This window comes from Staurois parvus, unplaced genomic scaffold, assembly GCF_062004578.1.
Source record: "Staurois parvus isolate SC_StPar_1 unplaced genomic scaffold, SC_StPar_1.0 ptg000034l, whole genome shotgun sequence".
Taxonomy (NCBI): domain Eukaryota; kingdom Metazoa; phylum Chordata; class Amphibia; order Anura; family Ranidae; genus Staurois; species Staurois parvus.
The window spans coordinates 2,773,681-2,792,221 of record NW_028317830.1 but is presented as its reverse complement, the minus strand read 5'-3'; the positions used below and the strand labels follow the sequence as shown (position 1 = coordinate 2,792,221).

At 43.8% G+C, this 18,541-nt stretch overlaps 1 protein-coding gene across 1 annotated transcript in view; it reads left to right on the top strand.

Moving 5' to 3' along the window:
• LOC149470703 (uromodulin-like) overlaps positions 1-18,541 on the top strand; it is a 64,084-nt gene that overhangs the window by 7,398 nt on the left and 38,145 nt on the right. The window contains exons 5-11 of the mRNA XM_089661564.1: positions 593-736; positions 5,064-5,329; positions 5,409-5,534; positions 6,402-6,579; positions 9,270-9,440; positions 13,706-14,530; positions 17,225-17,338. Of these exons, the coding sequence (XP_089517690.1) occupies positions 593-736; positions 5,064-5,329; positions 5,409-5,534; positions 6,402-6,579; positions 9,270-9,440; positions 13,706-14,530; positions 17,225-17,338 (1,824 nt within the window). The remainder of the gene's footprint in view (positions 1-592; positions 737-5,063; positions 5,330-5,408; positions 5,535-6,401; positions 6,580-9,269; positions 9,441-13,705; positions 14,531-17,224; positions 17,339-18,541) is intronic.

The following is an 18,541-nucleotide window of genomic DNA, read 5'->3' as shown; positions in this document are numbered from 1 at the left end:
GATGCTGTGTTCCCTTTAGTCATCCAATCTTGTGCAAGGACAATTTTAAGACTTGTTTTTCCCTGAGGCGTGAAGGGGTTAATGTTTGTTTGTGTTTATTTACTATGGTCCATTTTTTTTTTTTGTTAGAGTTGGGGTATTTATTCATATAGGGGGTGGGTATCTGTGGACCTCATATCTTAAAGGGCGCTTCCAGATTCATTTTTCAATTGGTACATGTCCAAACAATTTGTTATAGGTACAAAGGGCAGTGCCCACCACCCCCCAGGCTATTTTTTTTTTTACCTTCCTTTGACTTTTAGAATTGAAATGGGGATATTTGATTTTTCAGATCTTCCCCGGAGTACGTTCAATCAATAGGAAATACAGAAAGTTTTTTAGATTTTATCAGCTACTTTACTATCAAACTGTAAACAAAAAATGTCACCGCCATCTTGACCTGACTCAAAGCTGCAACAACATACATTTGCCAACTTCAGCAGCAAGATAGATGGAGAGATGTTGATACAATGTTACCAGTGATGATCCTGAATGTGTTTTATAAAATATGAACAGAACATGGATTGTTTTATCTGATGGATTTGTATTACAGAGGGGACCTCCCTGACTGTACTGATGGATGCGTATATGATGTATTGGGGTTATTCCCACTCCTTTGAGAAAGCTCTGAATTATGTATCCTCCAGATTCCCCTGCGTCACACGCCAATATACTTCAGTGATCCTGGACTATGCCGGTAAATACAAACATCACTATTTAGTTGTTTCATTGTAACATTTTAATATCTAAGCAATGTTTTATTCTTGTAGAAATGATTTCAGTGGTATCTGTCTGTGAGAACAGTCACACTGACCATTGAGGGGAATTTCACAAAATGTCCATCCGCTCTCAACCTGACATGGACTTCACTCTCTGGCACTGCACTGATGCTCACCTCTTCCCCCTCCATCCCAGCACCAATATACAGGTTTTCACTGTCTGTTACTGAATCGATTCTCACTTTTTTACTCTTCACCCCTGAATAGGTGCACACTTCTTTACTCTCTGCTCCTGAACCGATGTGTATTCTACACTCTGTATATAATGGAAAAAGTAATGTCTAAGTCCTTCTTTGCCTGATATCTCACTCTGATGTCATAGCTGGGAGGGGTTTAGGAAATAACTCCACTTCCCATACTTATATGGAGGTATGGTGGAAGTCTACAGAAGGATATACAGTATATGGCCCATTGACCAACCAATGCAACTGCTTTTTCAGGGCATTGCTGGGACCCTAAAAACTTCAAACTGTAATTTTAAAAATAATGAAACTCTTTAATTAAATCTGCTTTTCTGCAGATTATAGATGTAGAGCCAGCACACTGTCTGAGCCTTTCATTAACGGGAACCTAAAAAAGCTGGGGAGTGATAAGCAAGCATTATGCACTTTGGTCAGAAGTATGTAATGTATATCCAGAGGCATATCATGAAATCAGTGGGAAAAATCAAAAGTGGGCCCTAGTTATCGATAAAAAATAATAACTGTTGAAGCAACAGACACTTTGGCCAGAAGGATGTAATGTATAGCACAACATACAGAGTGCATTGATCAGGGGTATGCAATGTATAGCACATCTTATAGAGTGCAGAGGTCAGGGGTATGTAATGTATAATACAGTCTACAGAGCGGAGCATGTAATGAGAAGCACAGCCTGTAGGGTGCAGCAACCAGGACATGTGACATATGGCATACAGAGTACAACAGTCATGAGTACAACATAAAGCACAGCATACAGAGTACAGCAGTCACGAGTACAACATAAAGCACAGCATACAGAGTACAGCAGTCACGAGTACAACATAAAGCACAGCATACAGAGTACGGCAGTCATGTATACAACATAAAGCACAGCATACAGAGTACAGCAGTCACGAGTACAACATAAAGCACAGCATACAGAGTACGGCAGTCATGTATACAACATAAAGCACAGCATACAGAGTACAGCAGTCACGAGTACAACATAAAGCACAGCATACAGAGTACAGCAGTCACGAGTACAACATAAAGCAGCATACAGAGTACAGCAGTCACGAGTACAACATAAAGCACAGCATACAGAGCACAGCAGTCACGACTACAACATAAAGCACGGCATACAGAGTACAGCAGTCATGACTACAACATAAAGCACAGCATACAGAGTACAGCAATCACGAGTACAACATAAAGCACGGCATACAGAGTACAGCAGTCACGAGTACAACATAAAGCACAGCATACAGAGCACAGCAGTCACGAGTACAACATAAAGCACGGCATACAGAGTACAGCAGTCACGAGTACAACATAAAGCAAGGCATACAGAGCACAGCAGTCACGAGTACAACATAAAGCACAGCATACAGAGTACAGCAGTCACGAGTACAACATAAAGCACAGCATACAGAGTACAGCAGTCACCAGTACAACATAAAGCACGGCATACAGAGTACAGCAGTCACGAGTACAACATAAAGCACGGCATACAGAGTACAGCAGTCACGAGTACAACATAAAGCACAGCATACAGAGCACAGCAGTCACGAGTACAACATAAAGCACAGCATACAGAGTACAGCAGTCACAAGTACAACATAAAGCACGGCATACAGAGTACAGCAGTCACGAGTACAACATAAAGCACAGCATACAGAGTACAGCAGTCACGAATACAACATAAAGCACAGCATACAGAGTACAGCAGTCACGAGTACAACATAAAGCACAGCATACAGAGTACAGCAGTCACGAATACAACATAAAGCACAGCATACAGAGTACAGCAGTCACGAATACAACATAAAGCACAGCATACAGAGTACAGCAGTCACGAGTACAACATAAAGCACAGCATACAGAGTACAGCAGTCACGAGTACAACATAAAGCACCGCATACAGAGTACAGCAGTCACGAGTACAACATAAAGCACCGCATACAGAGTACAGCAGTCAGGAGTACAACATAAAGCACGGCATACAGAGTACAGCAGTCACGAGTACAACATAAAGCAAGGCATACAGAGCACAGCAGTCACGAGTACAACATAAAGCAAGGCATACAGAGCACAGCAGTCACGAGTACAACATAAAGCAAGGCATACAGAGCACAGCAGTCACGAGTACAACATAAAGCACAGCATACAGAGTACAGCAGTCACGAGTACAACATAAAGCACAGCATACAGAGTACAGCAGTCACGAATACAACATAAAGCACAGCATACAGAGTACAGCAGTCACGAATACAACATAAAGCACAGCATACAGAGTACAGCAGTCACGAGTACAACATAAAGCACAGCATACAGAGTACAGCAGTCACGAGTACAACATAAAGCACCGCATACAGAGTACAGCAGTCAGGAGTACAACATAAAGCACAGCATACAGAGTACAGCAGTCAGGAGTACAACATAAAGCACGGCATACAGAGTACTGCAGTCACGAGTACAACATAAAGCACGGCATACAGAGTACAGCAGTCACGAGTACAACATAAAGCACAGCATACAGAGTACAGCAGTCAGGAGTACAACATAAAGCACGGCATACAGAGTACAGCAGTCACGAGTACAACATAAAGCACAGCATACAGAGTACAGCAGTCACGAGTACAACATAAAGCAAGGCATACAGAGCACAGCAGTCACGAGTACAACATAAAGCAAGGCATACAGAGCACAGCAGTCACGAGTACAACATAAAGCACAGCATACAGAGTACAGCAGTCACGAGTACAACATAAAGCACAGCATACAGAGTACAGCAGTCACGAGTACAACATAAAGCACAGCATACAGAGTACAGCAGTCACGAGTACAACATAAAGCACAGCATACAGAGTACAGCAGTCACGAGTACAACATAAAGCACAGCATACAGAGTACAGCAGTCATGAGTACAACATAAAGCACAGCATACAGAGTACAGCAGTCATGAGTACAACATAAAGCACAGCATACAGAGTACAGCAGTCATGAGTACAACATAAAGCACAGCATACAGAGTACAGCAGTCATGAGTACAACATAAAGCACGGCATACAGAGTACAGCAGTCACGACTACAACATAAAGCACAGCATACAGAGTACAGCAGTCACGAGTACAACATAAAGCACAGCATACAGAGTACAGCAGTCACGAGTACAACATAAAGCACAGCATACAGAGTACAGCAGTCATGAGTACAACATAAAGCACGGCATACAGAGTACAGCAGTCACGACTACAACATAAAGCACAGCATACAGAGTACAGCAGTCACGAGTACAACATAAAGCACGGCATACAGAGTACAGCAGTCACGAGTACAACATAACGCACAGCATACAGAGTACGGCAGTCATGTATACAACATAAAGCACAGCATACAGAGTACAGCAGTCATGTATACAACATAACGCACAGCATACAGAGTACAGCAGTCACGAGTACAACATAACGCACAGCATACAGAGTACAGCAGTCATGTATACAACATAAAGCACAGCATACAGAGTACAGCAGTCATGTATACAACATAAAGCACAGCATACAGAGTACAGCAGTCACGAGTACAACATAAAGCACGGCATACAGAGTACAGCAGTCACGAGTACAACATAAAGCACAGCATACAGAGTACAGCAGTCACGAGTACAACATAAAGCACAGCATACAGAGTACAGCAGTCACGAGTACAACATAAAGCACGGCATAGAGTACAGCAGTAAGGAGCAGGATATGGGCAATGCTGTATAACAGTATGAAATGTACAAAATTCCACTCCAAATCCTTGTTTGGGCCAATCAAATCACTGATATATGGCATTAATGGAGAAGTGATCTAGCCTGAAAATTTATATAATTTGACTCCTTATGTGCAAAGATTTTCTCTGAGAAGAGTTAATATTGACAAACGGCATTGCTAAGCTGAGGATATCAAGACTTTGATGGGTGGTTTTGCTATCTTACAAATGTTTATGCAACTATTAGTGTTTATACCTTTATACCTGAGCTATTCATTTCTATTTTTTAATAAAATGTTTTTATTTTTTCCAGAAGCCAATGAAACTATAACCAACGACAAGAGTGTTTTTTTACAAAGCATAACAAGAAACTTTGGTGATGACCCGTCTGCTTTTTATAATTACCGTAACCATCTAAAAAGGTGCAATCAGTCCCTCCTCTATGGGCTGAAGAGAGCTCTGGAGATTTCCCCCGCTGAGTCCATCATTGTGGTTTATACAGCTGGCTCCATGACAGATTACAATGACACTCAGCTCCTGTCTGAGGTTCATACATTGCTGGAGGAAAAGAAGTCCCAAGTAAGAGTCTTCCATGTAAAGTCATACATCGTCTACGTATCGTATATCCATAGGTTTGATCCATTTTGTTTTTCTACAGGTTTATTTTCAGTGGTACCCATGGTGGTGTTTTCCAATGGGTGCTTCCCAGCTGGCTGTATTTAATGACATTTCATCTCTTAGTTATGGAGAATTGATTATTGTGCCATATGTTGATTATTATAAGGTAAGAATCGTAGTAGAATTATAGGCAGCTTACAGTATTAGTGAAGGCAGAAACATTTGCTGATGAACACTTTATGTATGGGACTCAATTTCAGTTATACTGTTTACATCTGTAGATTGTTTTAGATGCAACTTGGGTGTGATGACCCGCTATAATACCTTGCTCCTGTGTCCCAGCGATCAGGAAGTAGTTTTCTGAAGTATTCACCCAATCGGGGTGACAGGAGGTCCGTCACACAGTGACACTAATACAGTGATCAGTGCTAAACGTATACACTGTCACTGTACTAATGGCACTGGCTGGTAAGGGGCTACACATCAAAGGGTTAACTGTGTGCCTAACCAGTGTTTGTGTGTTTACTGTGGGGTGTTTTTACCAGGTAATGTGCTGCATTTTATTCCCTTCCTTGACAGGACATAGCTGTGCCTTGTTTTCATAGGCAGAGCTGTTTTCTGAGTCTCTCTTCACCAATCATCCATAAGCTGGCACCCGCTGATCAGATTCTGCTGTGACTAATCAGATCTCCTCAACAGGAAGTGATTTTGCACAGAGTATGCTATAGGGCAGTTGAAGGGGTTTCAGTGACAGTAGAGGGCAGGGGTGGACTGACCATTCGAACACTCAAGCACTGTCCGAGGGCCTGGGGTCAGTAGGGGGCCCCATGAGATGCCCCTGGTACCTTTATTGGCTTTTTCATAGGCTTTTTTGGGTGCTGGTGAGGACACAGGGGCCCCACAATCCCCTATTGCCCGGGGGCCCCATGAGTTGTCAGTCCGCCCCGGTAGAGGGTTTGTGTCCATACATCGGGTTCTTTATACACTTGTGTTTTTCCAATAATAGGTTTTCATTCTCTCTTACTTTTGACAGGTATTGCACTCTTTAAAATTATTGTTGTATAAACCTTTAAATTCATCTGTGCGCATCCTGAACGTCAATGAAAACGTCTCTGACCATTATACTGAAGGGTTCAATGTTCCAACTTCCTTATCATATTTACTGATCACAGGAGATGAGACATTCGCCCTCAATTTTACTGATCCGAATGGTACGTTCATGTCTGTAGGTATACAGTAAGAATGTCGGAATTTGTATACGGCAACATCTGTGAGAAGATAAAACTGATGTCCACCATTTCTTCAACAAAATTAAAATTATTCCTTACTGGCAACATTTACAGACAGTTCCCTGGGAGTCAGCAGTTTTACATTGTTTAAAAAGTCAAATCAAACTTAGTAGACGGGAATTCTTCTCTTCTTGGCTCACCAGAAACCTGAGATGTGACCACATTTAATCACTTCCCGCCATCAGTACTCAGATATGTGGCCTCACAGAAGTGGGTCTTTATCCATCAGACTGCATGTCTGCGCACCTCTCTTTGCGCTGGGAGCACGCCTCCCAGCATGCTCCCAGCACAGACACCAGGCTCTCACCAAGAGCCCCGGGTCTCATATTAAAGATAGGGACCTGGGAGTTCCAGTTCCCGATCACTGTGATAACCTCTGATTGGCTATCACAGTGATCAGCCCCTGTGGTTACTATTCTCTTCTGAAATAAATACATAAAAAAAAAAATAGGAACAAAAAAATAGATTAACTGCTTCCACTCTACCCTATAGCTGAAATACTGCTACACATTGGCATGGGTGCGCAAAATCACGTATATATATGTGACCTAGCAATTCCAGGAAAGCGGCGTGTGCACGCCCTAGCCGTGCCGCAATTTGTGGCCTCAGCTGTCAATCATCGGGTCCCGGCCAGTGATTCCCCGCTAGCACTTGGTGATCCACGAGGATTTCCAATGAAGGAGAGACCTGTATGTAAACAATACAGATCTCTCCCCTGTCAGCTCCTGCGCACTGCTTTGTATAGCTCTGCATAGCAGTGTGCTTACAGTGGAAAGCACACACACAGCCCACGTACTAAAACAGCACACAATTAACCTTTTGATTGCCCCAGTGACACCAAGTCAGTTCTCCCCCAGTGTCAGAATGCTCGCTGCAGTTCCACTGTAAGTTGCTGATCGCCGCCATTTCTAGTAGAAAAAAAAGAAATTCTCAGCTTATATACCGCCATTTGTAAACGCTATAACTTTCACGTAAACCAATTAATTTACAGGTATTTGAAATTTTTTTAGCAAAGACATGGAGCAGAATACATTTTGGCCTACATTTTTGATGTCATTTTTTTTTTATTTTTTACTGGACATGTTTAATAGCAAAAAGTCAAAAATATTTTTTTTTCCTAAATTGTCGGTCTTTTTTTGTTTATAGAGTAAAAAATTAAAATGCACAGGTGATAAAATACCACAGAAATAAAGATATATTTGTGGGACAAAAAGGACGTAAATTTCATTTGGGTGCAGCGTTGCATGACCGCGCAATTGTCAGTTAAAGTAACGCAGCACTGTATTGCAAAATAATGGCCTGGTCAGGAAGGGGGGGGGGAGAATCCTCTGGAGGGCAAGGGGTTAAGGATTGACCTAAGTCTGTGGCAGGGTTAGTTTTAGGGTCAAGGTAAGGGTCAAAGGTCAGGGTCAGTATATTTTGGGTAGGATTTTTTAAAAAAGAGAGGGGGGGAGAAAGAGGGCAGAGAGAGAGGGGGGGAGAAAAAGGGCAGAGAGAGAGGGGGGGGGAAAGAGGGCAGAGAAAGAGAGAGAGGAGGGGGAGAAAGAGGGCAGAGCAAGAGAGAGGGGGGGGGAGAGGGCAGAGAGAGAGGGGGGGAGAAAGAGGGCAGAGAGAGGGGGGGGGGAGAAAGAGGGCAGAGAGAGAGAGGGGGGGGGGAAGAGGGCAGAGAGAGAGGAGGGTGGGAAGAGGGCAGAGAAAGAGAGAGAAGGGGGGAGAAAGAGGGCAGAGAAAGAGAGAGGGGGGGAAGAGGGCAGAGAGAGAGGGGGGAGAAAGAGGGCAGAGAGAGAGGGGGGGCAGAAAGAGGGCAGAGAGAGGGGGGGGGGGGGGAAAGAGGGCAGAGAAAGAGAGAGAGCAGGGGGAGAAAGAGGGCAGAGCAAGAGAGAGGGGGGGCAGAGAGAGAGGGGGGGGAGAAAGAGGGCAGAGAGAGAGAGGGGGGGAAGAGGGCAGAGAGAGAGGGGGGGAAGAGGGCAGAGAAAGAGAGAGAAGGGGGGAGAAAGAGGGCAGAGCAAGAGAGAGGGGGGGAAGAGGGCATAGAGAGAGGGGGAAGAAAGAGGGCAGAGAGAGAGAGGGGGGAAAGAGGGCAGAGAGAGAGAGGGGGGAAGAGGGCAGAGAGGGGGGGAGAGGGTAGAGAGAGGGGGGGAAAGAGGGCAGAGAGAGAGGGGGGAGAAAGAGGGCAGAGAGAGAGGGGGGGGAGAAAGAGGGCAGAGAGAGAGAGAGCGGGGGGGGAGAAAGAGGGCAGAGAGAGAGAGAGAGGGCGACACCAACACTAGGGATGCCCCTGACTGTATATTATAATTATTAATATATCACAGGAAAGGTGTGTAGCCAACTTGTTGTTACTATGGAGGCACATTTCTGTAAATGTGAAATCATTACATTCCTGTGTAGAAATTGTACAATATGTACTTCCACATTTCTGATGTTCATTATTTCAAATCTAGAAGCTTCTATCTGAAATTCTTCAACCAGACTAAGTGATATATTACTGAAGATTAAACTAACAATTGTTTTACAAGATGCATTTATTAGTCTTGTTTTAAAAGTGTATATATAGATATTTGTTTTTTCTTTGTAATATAAGTGATCAATTTGTTTACCTTTTATCGTTTTAGGGAACACATTCACATTTGAAAAAAATCCATATTTTAATTACTACTACAGCGCTTATCACTCTAATTGTGATTCTCTAAGTTCCCATTTGGTAAAAAGTCCGGCTGCGGGATCCTGGACTCTGAACGCTCAGGGGAATTCATCACTTTCTGTTCAAATATTGGGATTTACCGGTAAGTTCAATCATCTCGGTGTATATGAATAATTCTTACTTTAATGGACTGGAACTTGTCTAATAGGTTCATTCTTGATAGTTGGATAATGTGAAATTCAGACCAGATTTCATGGATGTGTTAAATTCAGGGCAAATAAGAATGCAGATTTTAGTTTTTTCTTGTGCCAGATTCCCAAACGTCTGGGATCCATGTACCCTCCAGTGAACCAATCCAGTGACGCTGCAAAATGTTCTATCCCCCCTCTGGTATGAAAGGGAGCCCCCTCCCAGAGTTCATCTCTCCCCACTGTGAATGAGGGAGAAGGTGGTGTAGGGAATGGTTGTGGTGGGATGGAGTAGGCAATAGAAAATCAGCCATTTACAGCAATTTCCTGCATTGAGGGCAGCACAGGCCACTGTTACTGCTTCCATTTTGAAATCATTTTATAAGAAAAACTGCCTTACCCAATGCTATCCTCATAAAGGTCCATGTATCTTGTCAGTCTGCACCTTTCACTGTTGGCAGTCAGGGTGTACTGTTGTAGTCTACTGGCTCGCCAATTGTCAACTGGAACAATTTGTGGAATCGATGCCTCACACTATTTATGCATCTATGCCTACTGCTGTTGTTATCTATCCATCCCAAGGCTCCTGACACCTTCCAGGCCCACTCACTGGACAAAATCTTAGTATCTTTGGCATCATTTTTGGGATAAGAGGCTGAGACTATCTTTAACACCTACGCTGCTTCTGGATGTGTTCCCACTGCTGCTATCTGACAACACCAAAGCTGCACCCCATTGGAATACTTTTTTACTACATTTCTAACGTATAAAAGACTCCCAGGTGTTATAGGAGATGCTGCTTGTTTTTTGATTTTTTTTCGATGGATTTTTGGATTTCCCCCAACTGCATCCCAATTTTCAATTTTTGTTTTGCCTCACATCTCATTAGGCAGAATTGTGAAGGGCAAGGTGATGAAGGGCGTTCTACCAATTGATTATTGTTGTTATTGGCCTTTCTCTATAATAAAGTATCATACAATTCTCTATAAATAGAATTTAACCAGTAGTAGTGGAGGTTATATGTGGAAAGAAGCAAAATTTGGAGCTTTTAAGGTGCTGAAATTTGGGCAAACATTTGAAAATAAGTTAAAAATGTTGCCATGTAAACAAATGCATTGGGACCATGAGGGAAAAGAGTCAAAATACTCACTTCACCCCTCCCCATCCCTCAACCCTTATCATCCCTAATTCCCCCATTCCCCCATATATCTTCCTAATATTACCACTCCCCCCTTGTGTATATATATATATATATATATATATATATATATACAAACAGTGCCTTGAAAAAGTCTTCCTCCCCTTGAAATGCCCCCCATGTCATCATGTTACAATGCATATTGGGATTGGATGTGATAGACCAACACAAAGTGGCACATAATTGTGAAGTGAAATGAAAATGAGAAATGGTTTTCAACATTTGTGACCAATAAATCTGTGAAAAATGTGAGGGCATTTGTATTCAGCCCCCCGGAGTCAATACTTTGTAGGAACCCCTTTGGCTGCAATTCCAGCTGCAAGTCTTTTTGGGGATGTCTCTTTCAGCTTTGCACATCTAGAGAGGAACATTTCTGTCCATTCTTCTTTGTAGAATCTCTCAAGTTCTGTCAGATTGGATGGAGAACATCTGGGAACAGCAATTTTCAGGTCTGGCTACAGATTCTCCATTGGATTTAGGTCTGGACTTTGACTGGGCAATTCTCACACATGAATATGCTTTGATCTAAACCATTCCATTGTAGCTCTGGCTGGATGTTTGGGTCGTTGTCCTGCTGGAAGGTGAACCTCCCCCCCGGTCTCAAGTCTTCTGCAGACTCCAACAGGTTTTATTCTAAGATGGCCCTGTATTTGGCTCCATCCATCTTCCCATCAACTCTGACCAGCTTCCCTGTCCCTGCTGAAGAAAAGCATCCCCACAAAATGATACTGCCACCACCATGTGTCCAGGGTGATGTGCAGTGTTAGTTTTCTGCCACTCAGCATTTGCTTTTAGGCCAAAAAGTTCCATTTCAGTCTCATCTGACCAGAGCACCTTCTTCTACATATTTGCGTGTTCCCCACATGGCTTCCTGCAAACAAGACTTCTTATGGCTTTCTTCTTGCCAATCTTCCATAAAGGCCAGATTTGGGGAATGCATGACCAATAGTTGTTCGGACAACTGTTATGGATGAGCTGTCTCTTTGCTGGAGGGGCTGTCTCTTTGCTGGATGGCTCTTTGTTGGAAGAGCTGTCTCTTTGCTGGAGGGGCTGTCTCTTTGCTGGAGGGGCTGTCTCTTTGCTGGAGGGGCTGTCGCTTTGCTGGACGGGCTGTCTCTTTGCTGGAAGACTCTCTCTTTGCTGGATGGGCTGTCTCTGCATGATGGACTGCCTCTGCTGGATGGGCTGTCTCTGCTGAACAGGATGTCTCTTTGCTAGACAGCTTTCTCTTTGCCGAAAGGGCTGTTTCTGCTGGAGAGGCTGTCTCTTTGCTGGAGGGGCTTTCTCTTTGCTGAACTGGGCTGTCTCTTTGCCCAGTTGGGTCCAGCAAAGAGATATCCCAATCCAGTAAAGAGACAACCCAGTCCAAGAAGGGTGTCACGGTCTGGGTCAGATTCAGAGACCAGTTGCTATAGCAGAATTAAGGCTTACCTGAAACCAGCAGGACAGGTACACAGGCAGGTCACCCTGGGAAAGGACGCAGGCTTACCTGAGGTGCGGGGTCTAAGCACCAACTGGTTTTCACCAGAGCTCCTAATGGTGGAGATGGATTTGGCTGCGTGTTGATACCAGGTCGCAGATCTCAGGATCACCCCACCAGGGAATGAGCAAGCCGGAAACCAGTAGCAGATCAAACAAGTTAAGGATCAAGCAGAAGCAGAGTCAGTCAACAAGCCAAGGGTCGGTCACAAATGGTAGTAGATGAGGATGAGGCAAAATCGTAGTCCAGGAACAAGCCAAAGGTCGGTAGCGAAGGTATAGACGGCAGCAGGAGATACAAGCAGGATATTGGCTGGTGAAGGCACAATAATCTGGCAAAGTGGAAATGCAGAGACATGGCTTTTATCAGGAAGTTCATGGGAGGAGCAAGGGGTTCAAGGTTCAAGACAAACAGGGCCAAGGCAGGATCATCCAAACAATTGTCAAGGGCACTGTCCAGCATTCCAGGTGGCTCAGCAAGAAGAAACATTGCCCCTCACTGCAGAAGGCCCAGGTTCGAACCCAGGCTCTGACAAAGGGACATCCCCATCCAGCAAAGAGGCATCCTTGTCAAGTAAAGAGACATCCCAGTCCAGCAAAGAGACAGCCAAGTCCAAGAAGGGACATCCCCATCCAGCAAAGATACATCCCTGTCCAGCAAAGAGACATCCCATCTTTGCTATATGGGAATGTCTCTTTGCTGGATTGGGGCACTGTGATTAGATCTCTAGGGCCACTGTTATATAAAGGGGACTGTGTTGTAAATCAATACAGTGCCCCTTTACAGTGCAGTCCCCTTTATATCAGAGTTCCCCTTTATATTACAGTGTGGAGGATTGACTCTGTGAATATTCTGTCACCAACTGCCCCCGAGAATGCCCCCCTCCCCCCTGGAAATTGGCTGCTCAGTCTAAAATGGCCTAATTTGTGTACCAGTCCAGGCCTGGCCATGACCATTGTTACTTCTGAAATAATTTAAAAGAATATCCACCAGAAGCTTATGAGGTTCTTGCATGACCATATACTGTACATCAGGCTGCCTACTTGTTGCTGTGCTTTTTTAAAGCAGTTGATTGTGGAATGTTGTAGAATGAATATGTTTATAAATAATAAATGTTCCTAAAACATTGAAGGATCTAACCTCTATTTTCTTCTACACTGACCCCCATTCTGGCCCGATGTCCACCTATTACTCTTCTTATCTGGTGCTGAGATACCTTCATCTGCATCTATGAAAATGTTAAACCCCAGAGAGATTCAACACACTAGATCTGTGGTCAGAGACCTCTGTGACAGCCTCAGGGGATCTAATGTGTTCAGCACGTCACAAGGCAGATGGGCCAGAGGGGAGGTCAGGTGGAGCGGCAAGAGGTAGAATATAGTTGTGTCTGGCGGGGGCAGCTTCTTTCATTGTATGTGACTGAAAAAGTCTGTCACAGCACCCAACCTATTAGAAAATGTTTGTCTGTACATTAGTTCACTGTATGTTTCTATTTCGTAGAAACCCATCGACCCAAAAAAACACTTTTTTTCTCTTTTTAGGAACTTGTTCTGATTCTGACTGCCACCCAGATGCCACTTGTTCAGAATTTGGAGGATACGGGGAGTGCACATGTAAAGAGGGGTTTGCTGGAGACGGAACGTCTTGTACTGATATAGATGAATGTCAGGATTATTACACCAACAATTGTAATTATTATGGTAGTGGTTACTGTGTGAACACTGTCGGATCTTACACCTGTGATTGTTACTCTGGATTTGAGTATAAAGAAGAATTTGGCTGTGTTGATATTGATGAGTGTGCGGACAGATCTCTGAATGACTGTCATCCAGTAGCTATATGTACAAATTATTATTATGGATCCTATGCCTGTACTTGTCCCTATGGATATGATGGAGATGGAAGACACTGTGAGATCAATGAATGCCAACAAGGAACTCCATGTGGCTCTCATGAAGAATGCGTTAAGTACAATGGATCCTATTCCTGTATTGACCCTTGTTCCAACCACACCGAACTTAATGACCCCTGGCGCAGTACTTCTAATACATATAATTATAATAACTGGTATGACTGGTATCATTGTGACTATGACATGTCTGGCTGGTATCGGTTTAAAGGAGAATTTGACCAGCAAATCCCTGAGCACTGCGTACCACAATCCAGCTGTGGGACTGATATCCCCATTTGGATGAACGGCTCCCACCCTACAGTCAGTGATGGCATTGTTAACCGTACAATGTGTTCCAACTGGTATGATGGATGCTGCACACAACCTTTTAGCATTTCTGTGAAAATGTGTCCGGGAGGATTTTATGTGTATAAGCTGCAGAGTACACCGAGCTGCAACCTCACCTATTGTACAGGTAAGTATTGATAAATTCAGTGTGTTGTCTTCATTTATTAAATAAATAAATAATAATTTAAAAAAATAAAAAATATATACGTATATATACTATTTTGCCAAAAGTATTGGGCCAGCCCTCCAAATCATGTGATTCAGGTGTTCCAATCCCCTCCATATCATGTGATTCAGGTGTTCCAATCCCCTCCATATCATGTGATTCAGGTGTTCCAATCCCCTCCATGGTCACAGGTGTATACAATCAAGCCCCTAGGCATGCAGACGGCTTCTACAAACATTGGTGAAAGAATGGGTCGCTCTCAGGAGCTCAGTGACTCCAAGCGTGGTCCCGTGATAGGTGGCCACCTGGGCAATAAGTCCATCCGTGACATTTCCTGGCTACTAAATATTCCACGCTCAACTGTTAGTGGGATTATAACAAAGTGGAAGCAACTGGGAACAACAGCCACTCAGCCACCAGGTGGTAGGCCATGTCACATGACAGGGCGGGGTCAGGGCATGCTGAAGCGCACAGTGCGCAGAAGTCACCAACTGTCTGCAGAGTCAATAGCTAAAGACCTCCAAACTTGGTGTGGCCTTCAGATGAGCCCAACAACAGTGCGTAGAGAGCTTCATGGAATGGGTTTCCATGGCCGAGCAGCTCCATCCAAGCCTTCCATCACCAAGTGCAATGCAAAGTGTCAGATGCTGTGGTGTAAAGCACGCTGCCACTGGACTCTAAGGCACTGGAGACATGTTCTATGGAGCGATGAATCACGCTTCTCTGTCTGGCAATCTGATTGACATGTTTGGGTTTGGTGGTTGCCAGGAGAACGTTACTTGCTTAACTGCATGGTGCCAAGTCTAAAGTTTGCTGGAGGGGCATTATGGTGTGGGGCTGTTGTTCAGGGGTTGGGCTTGGCCCCCTAGTTCTAGTGAAGGGAACTCTTAAGGCATCAGCAACTATTAAGACATTTTGGACAATTTCATGCTCCCAACTTTGTGGGAAGAGTTTGGGTATGACCCCTTCCTGTTCCAACATGAGTGAGCAAGTTTTGGGTGAAGGAACTGGTCTGCACAGAGTCCTGACCTCAACCCCATAGAACACCTTTTGGATGAATTAGAGCGGAGACTGCGAGCCAGGCCTCGTCCTCCGACATCAGTGCCTGACCTGACAAATGTGCTTCTAGAAGAATAGTCAAACCTTTTCATAAACACACTCAAAACCTTGTGGACGGCCTTCCCAGAAGAGTAGAAGCTAGAAGGGTGGTACGTTGAATTCACTGAGCTCCTGAGAGCGACCTATTCTTTCACCAATGTTTGTAGAAGCCGTCTGCATGCCTATGTGATGATTTTATACACCTGTGGCCATGGAGGCGATTGGAATACCTAAATCCAATGATTGGGAGGGGTGTTCCAATACTTTTGGCAATACAGTGTGTCTATATATATATATATATATATATATATATATATATATACATACACACACTATATTGCCAAAAGAATTGCGCTGCCTGCCTTACCACACACATGAACCCTGTCTTAGTCCGTAGGGTTCAATATTGAGTTGGCCACGCCCTTTGCAGCTATAACAGCTTCAACTCTTCTGGGAAGGCCGTCCACAAGGTTTAGGAGGGTGTCTATGGGAAGGTTGGACCATTCTTCTAGAAGCACATTTGTCAGGTCAGGCACTGATGTCGGGGGAGGAGGCCTGGCTCGCATTCTCCACTCTAATTCATCCCAAAGGTGTTCTATGGGGTTGAGGTCAGGACTCTGTGCAGGACAGTCAAGTTCCTCCACCCCAAACTGGCTCCTCCATGTCTTTATGGACCTTGCTTTGTACACTGGTGTGCAGTCATGTTGGAACAGGAAGGGGCCATCCCCAAACTGATGTCTTAAGAGTTCCCTCCACTGGAACTAAGGGGCCAAGCCCAACCCCTGAAAAACAACCCCACACCATAGTTTCCCCTCCACCAAACTTTATACTTGGCACAATGCAGTCAGACAAGTAGTGTTGTCCTGGCAACTGCCAAACCCAGACACATCCATTGGAATGCCAGACAGAGAAGCATGATTAGTCACTCCAGTGAAGACATCTCCACTGCTCTAGAGTCCAGTGGTGGCGTGCTTTACACCACTGTATCTGCCGCTTTGCATTTCACTTGGTGATATAAGGCTTGGATACAGCTGCTCTCTCATGATACAGCTGCTCTCTCATGAAGCTCTCTACGCACTGTTGTTGGGCTAATCCAAAGGCCATATGAAGTTTGGAGGTCTTTAACTATTGACTCTGCAGACAGTTGGGGACTTTGTGGCCTACCACTTGGTGGCTGAGTTGCTGTTGTTCCCAGTTGCTTCCACTTTGCTATAATCCGACTAACAGTTGAGTGTGGAATATTTAGTAGCCAGGAAATGTCACGGATGGACTTATTGCACAGGTGGCCACCTATCACGGGACCACGCTTGGAGTCACTGAGCTCCTGAGAGCGACCCATTCTTTCACCAATGTTTGTAGAAGCTGTCTGCATGCCTAGGGGCTTGATTGTATACACCTGTGTCCATGGAGGGGATTGGAACATCTGAATCCATTGATTTGGAGGGATGGTCCAATATTTTTGGCAATATAGTGTGTGTATATATATATATTAGTAATTCTTATGTGCTGTCTTCTCTTTCAGTTGATAAACCATTCTTTGTGTTCCTTCTCTTCTAGAATCCCAATATAGCTGCTCAGGGGTGGACTGCACTCCGGATGAGCAATGCAGAATTGTGGGCGGTGTTCCCGGCTGTTACTGTAAATATGGAACACAACTAGGAAATCTAGCAGGTAGGTTATAAAACACGAGGATTTCTATTTGATGGAAATTATAAATATAAGCTCTCATAACTTTTCTGAACAGTTTGTCCATGAAGGATTCACTAGCATTGGGGCCATTTTCCCTTGTGTTAGTCTTTTGCATTCTTCTGACATATCACTCACCCTATGTCACTAGTGCAGTAAGCTGTCAAAACAGGTTTGAAGGAACCAGAGATGCTGAAGTTCAAAAGGTTTATCATAAAAAAAACAACAGGCCGATGTGGTTTAGTGCCAGGCTGCACCCTCTTCTTCAGGGCTTCAGAAGCTGTAAATGATGAAAACTCAAGACTCCTTCTAATTCATGTATTCTAAGGAGAAACTGGTGGAAACCACTGCTAAGAAAAATAATCCTGATAGCGAAATATTGGCTGCTGAAAAAATTATCCACCAGTTTTCTTTAGAAAATATGAATAAGACAGAGCTCTGATTTTCCCTCCTGAGCCCTGAAGCATGGGATGTAGCCTGGCCCTCAAAGCACAAATGTTTATTGTTCTAAAACTAAACTATTTTGATTCTAGTTTCTTTTATGTGGGGTTTTCTTTCACCGTTTGGTTCCCAGATTTTCAGAGTCTGTGCAGGACATTTTTATGTGACAAAATGGCTAACTGGAGCCATTGCATTCTTTTAAGGAGACGCTTTTGCCCTAAAGCCCAATTTGGGAGCCATCACAGATCCAATGCCTTTCATCCAAGCCCTTTCGAAATATTTCAAGACAACAAGCAAACTTCTAGCTGGAGCACTTACAATGAAAAAAAAAAAAGTTACAATTATTTTATTAATATATGTATTATTAATTTGAAAAATGCAGTTAACCCAGATAGGTCCATTTTCGGCTCAGCCAGGGAAATTGTATTTACAAACAGGTTATCATTTAGCTTTGAGAATACTGCTGCTTGATGCGTGAACAGGTCATTGGATGAAACTACATAGTAGCCTGTACTAGCCTGGCATATTTGGGGAGGATCATTATGCACACTTCTTAATTTTGACAAAAAATGCTGTTTTAAAATTAAAATGTTCTGACCTATAATGGTCTAATATTGCTAAAGGTTCATCTGTTTTATTCATATCACTTTCTGTGTCTTTGTTGAGCCGCATAGATTTCAGGATCAGACTGTACTGAGAACATTGCTTTCTATTCACTAATCCATGCCCCCTCTTTGTTCTAAGCCA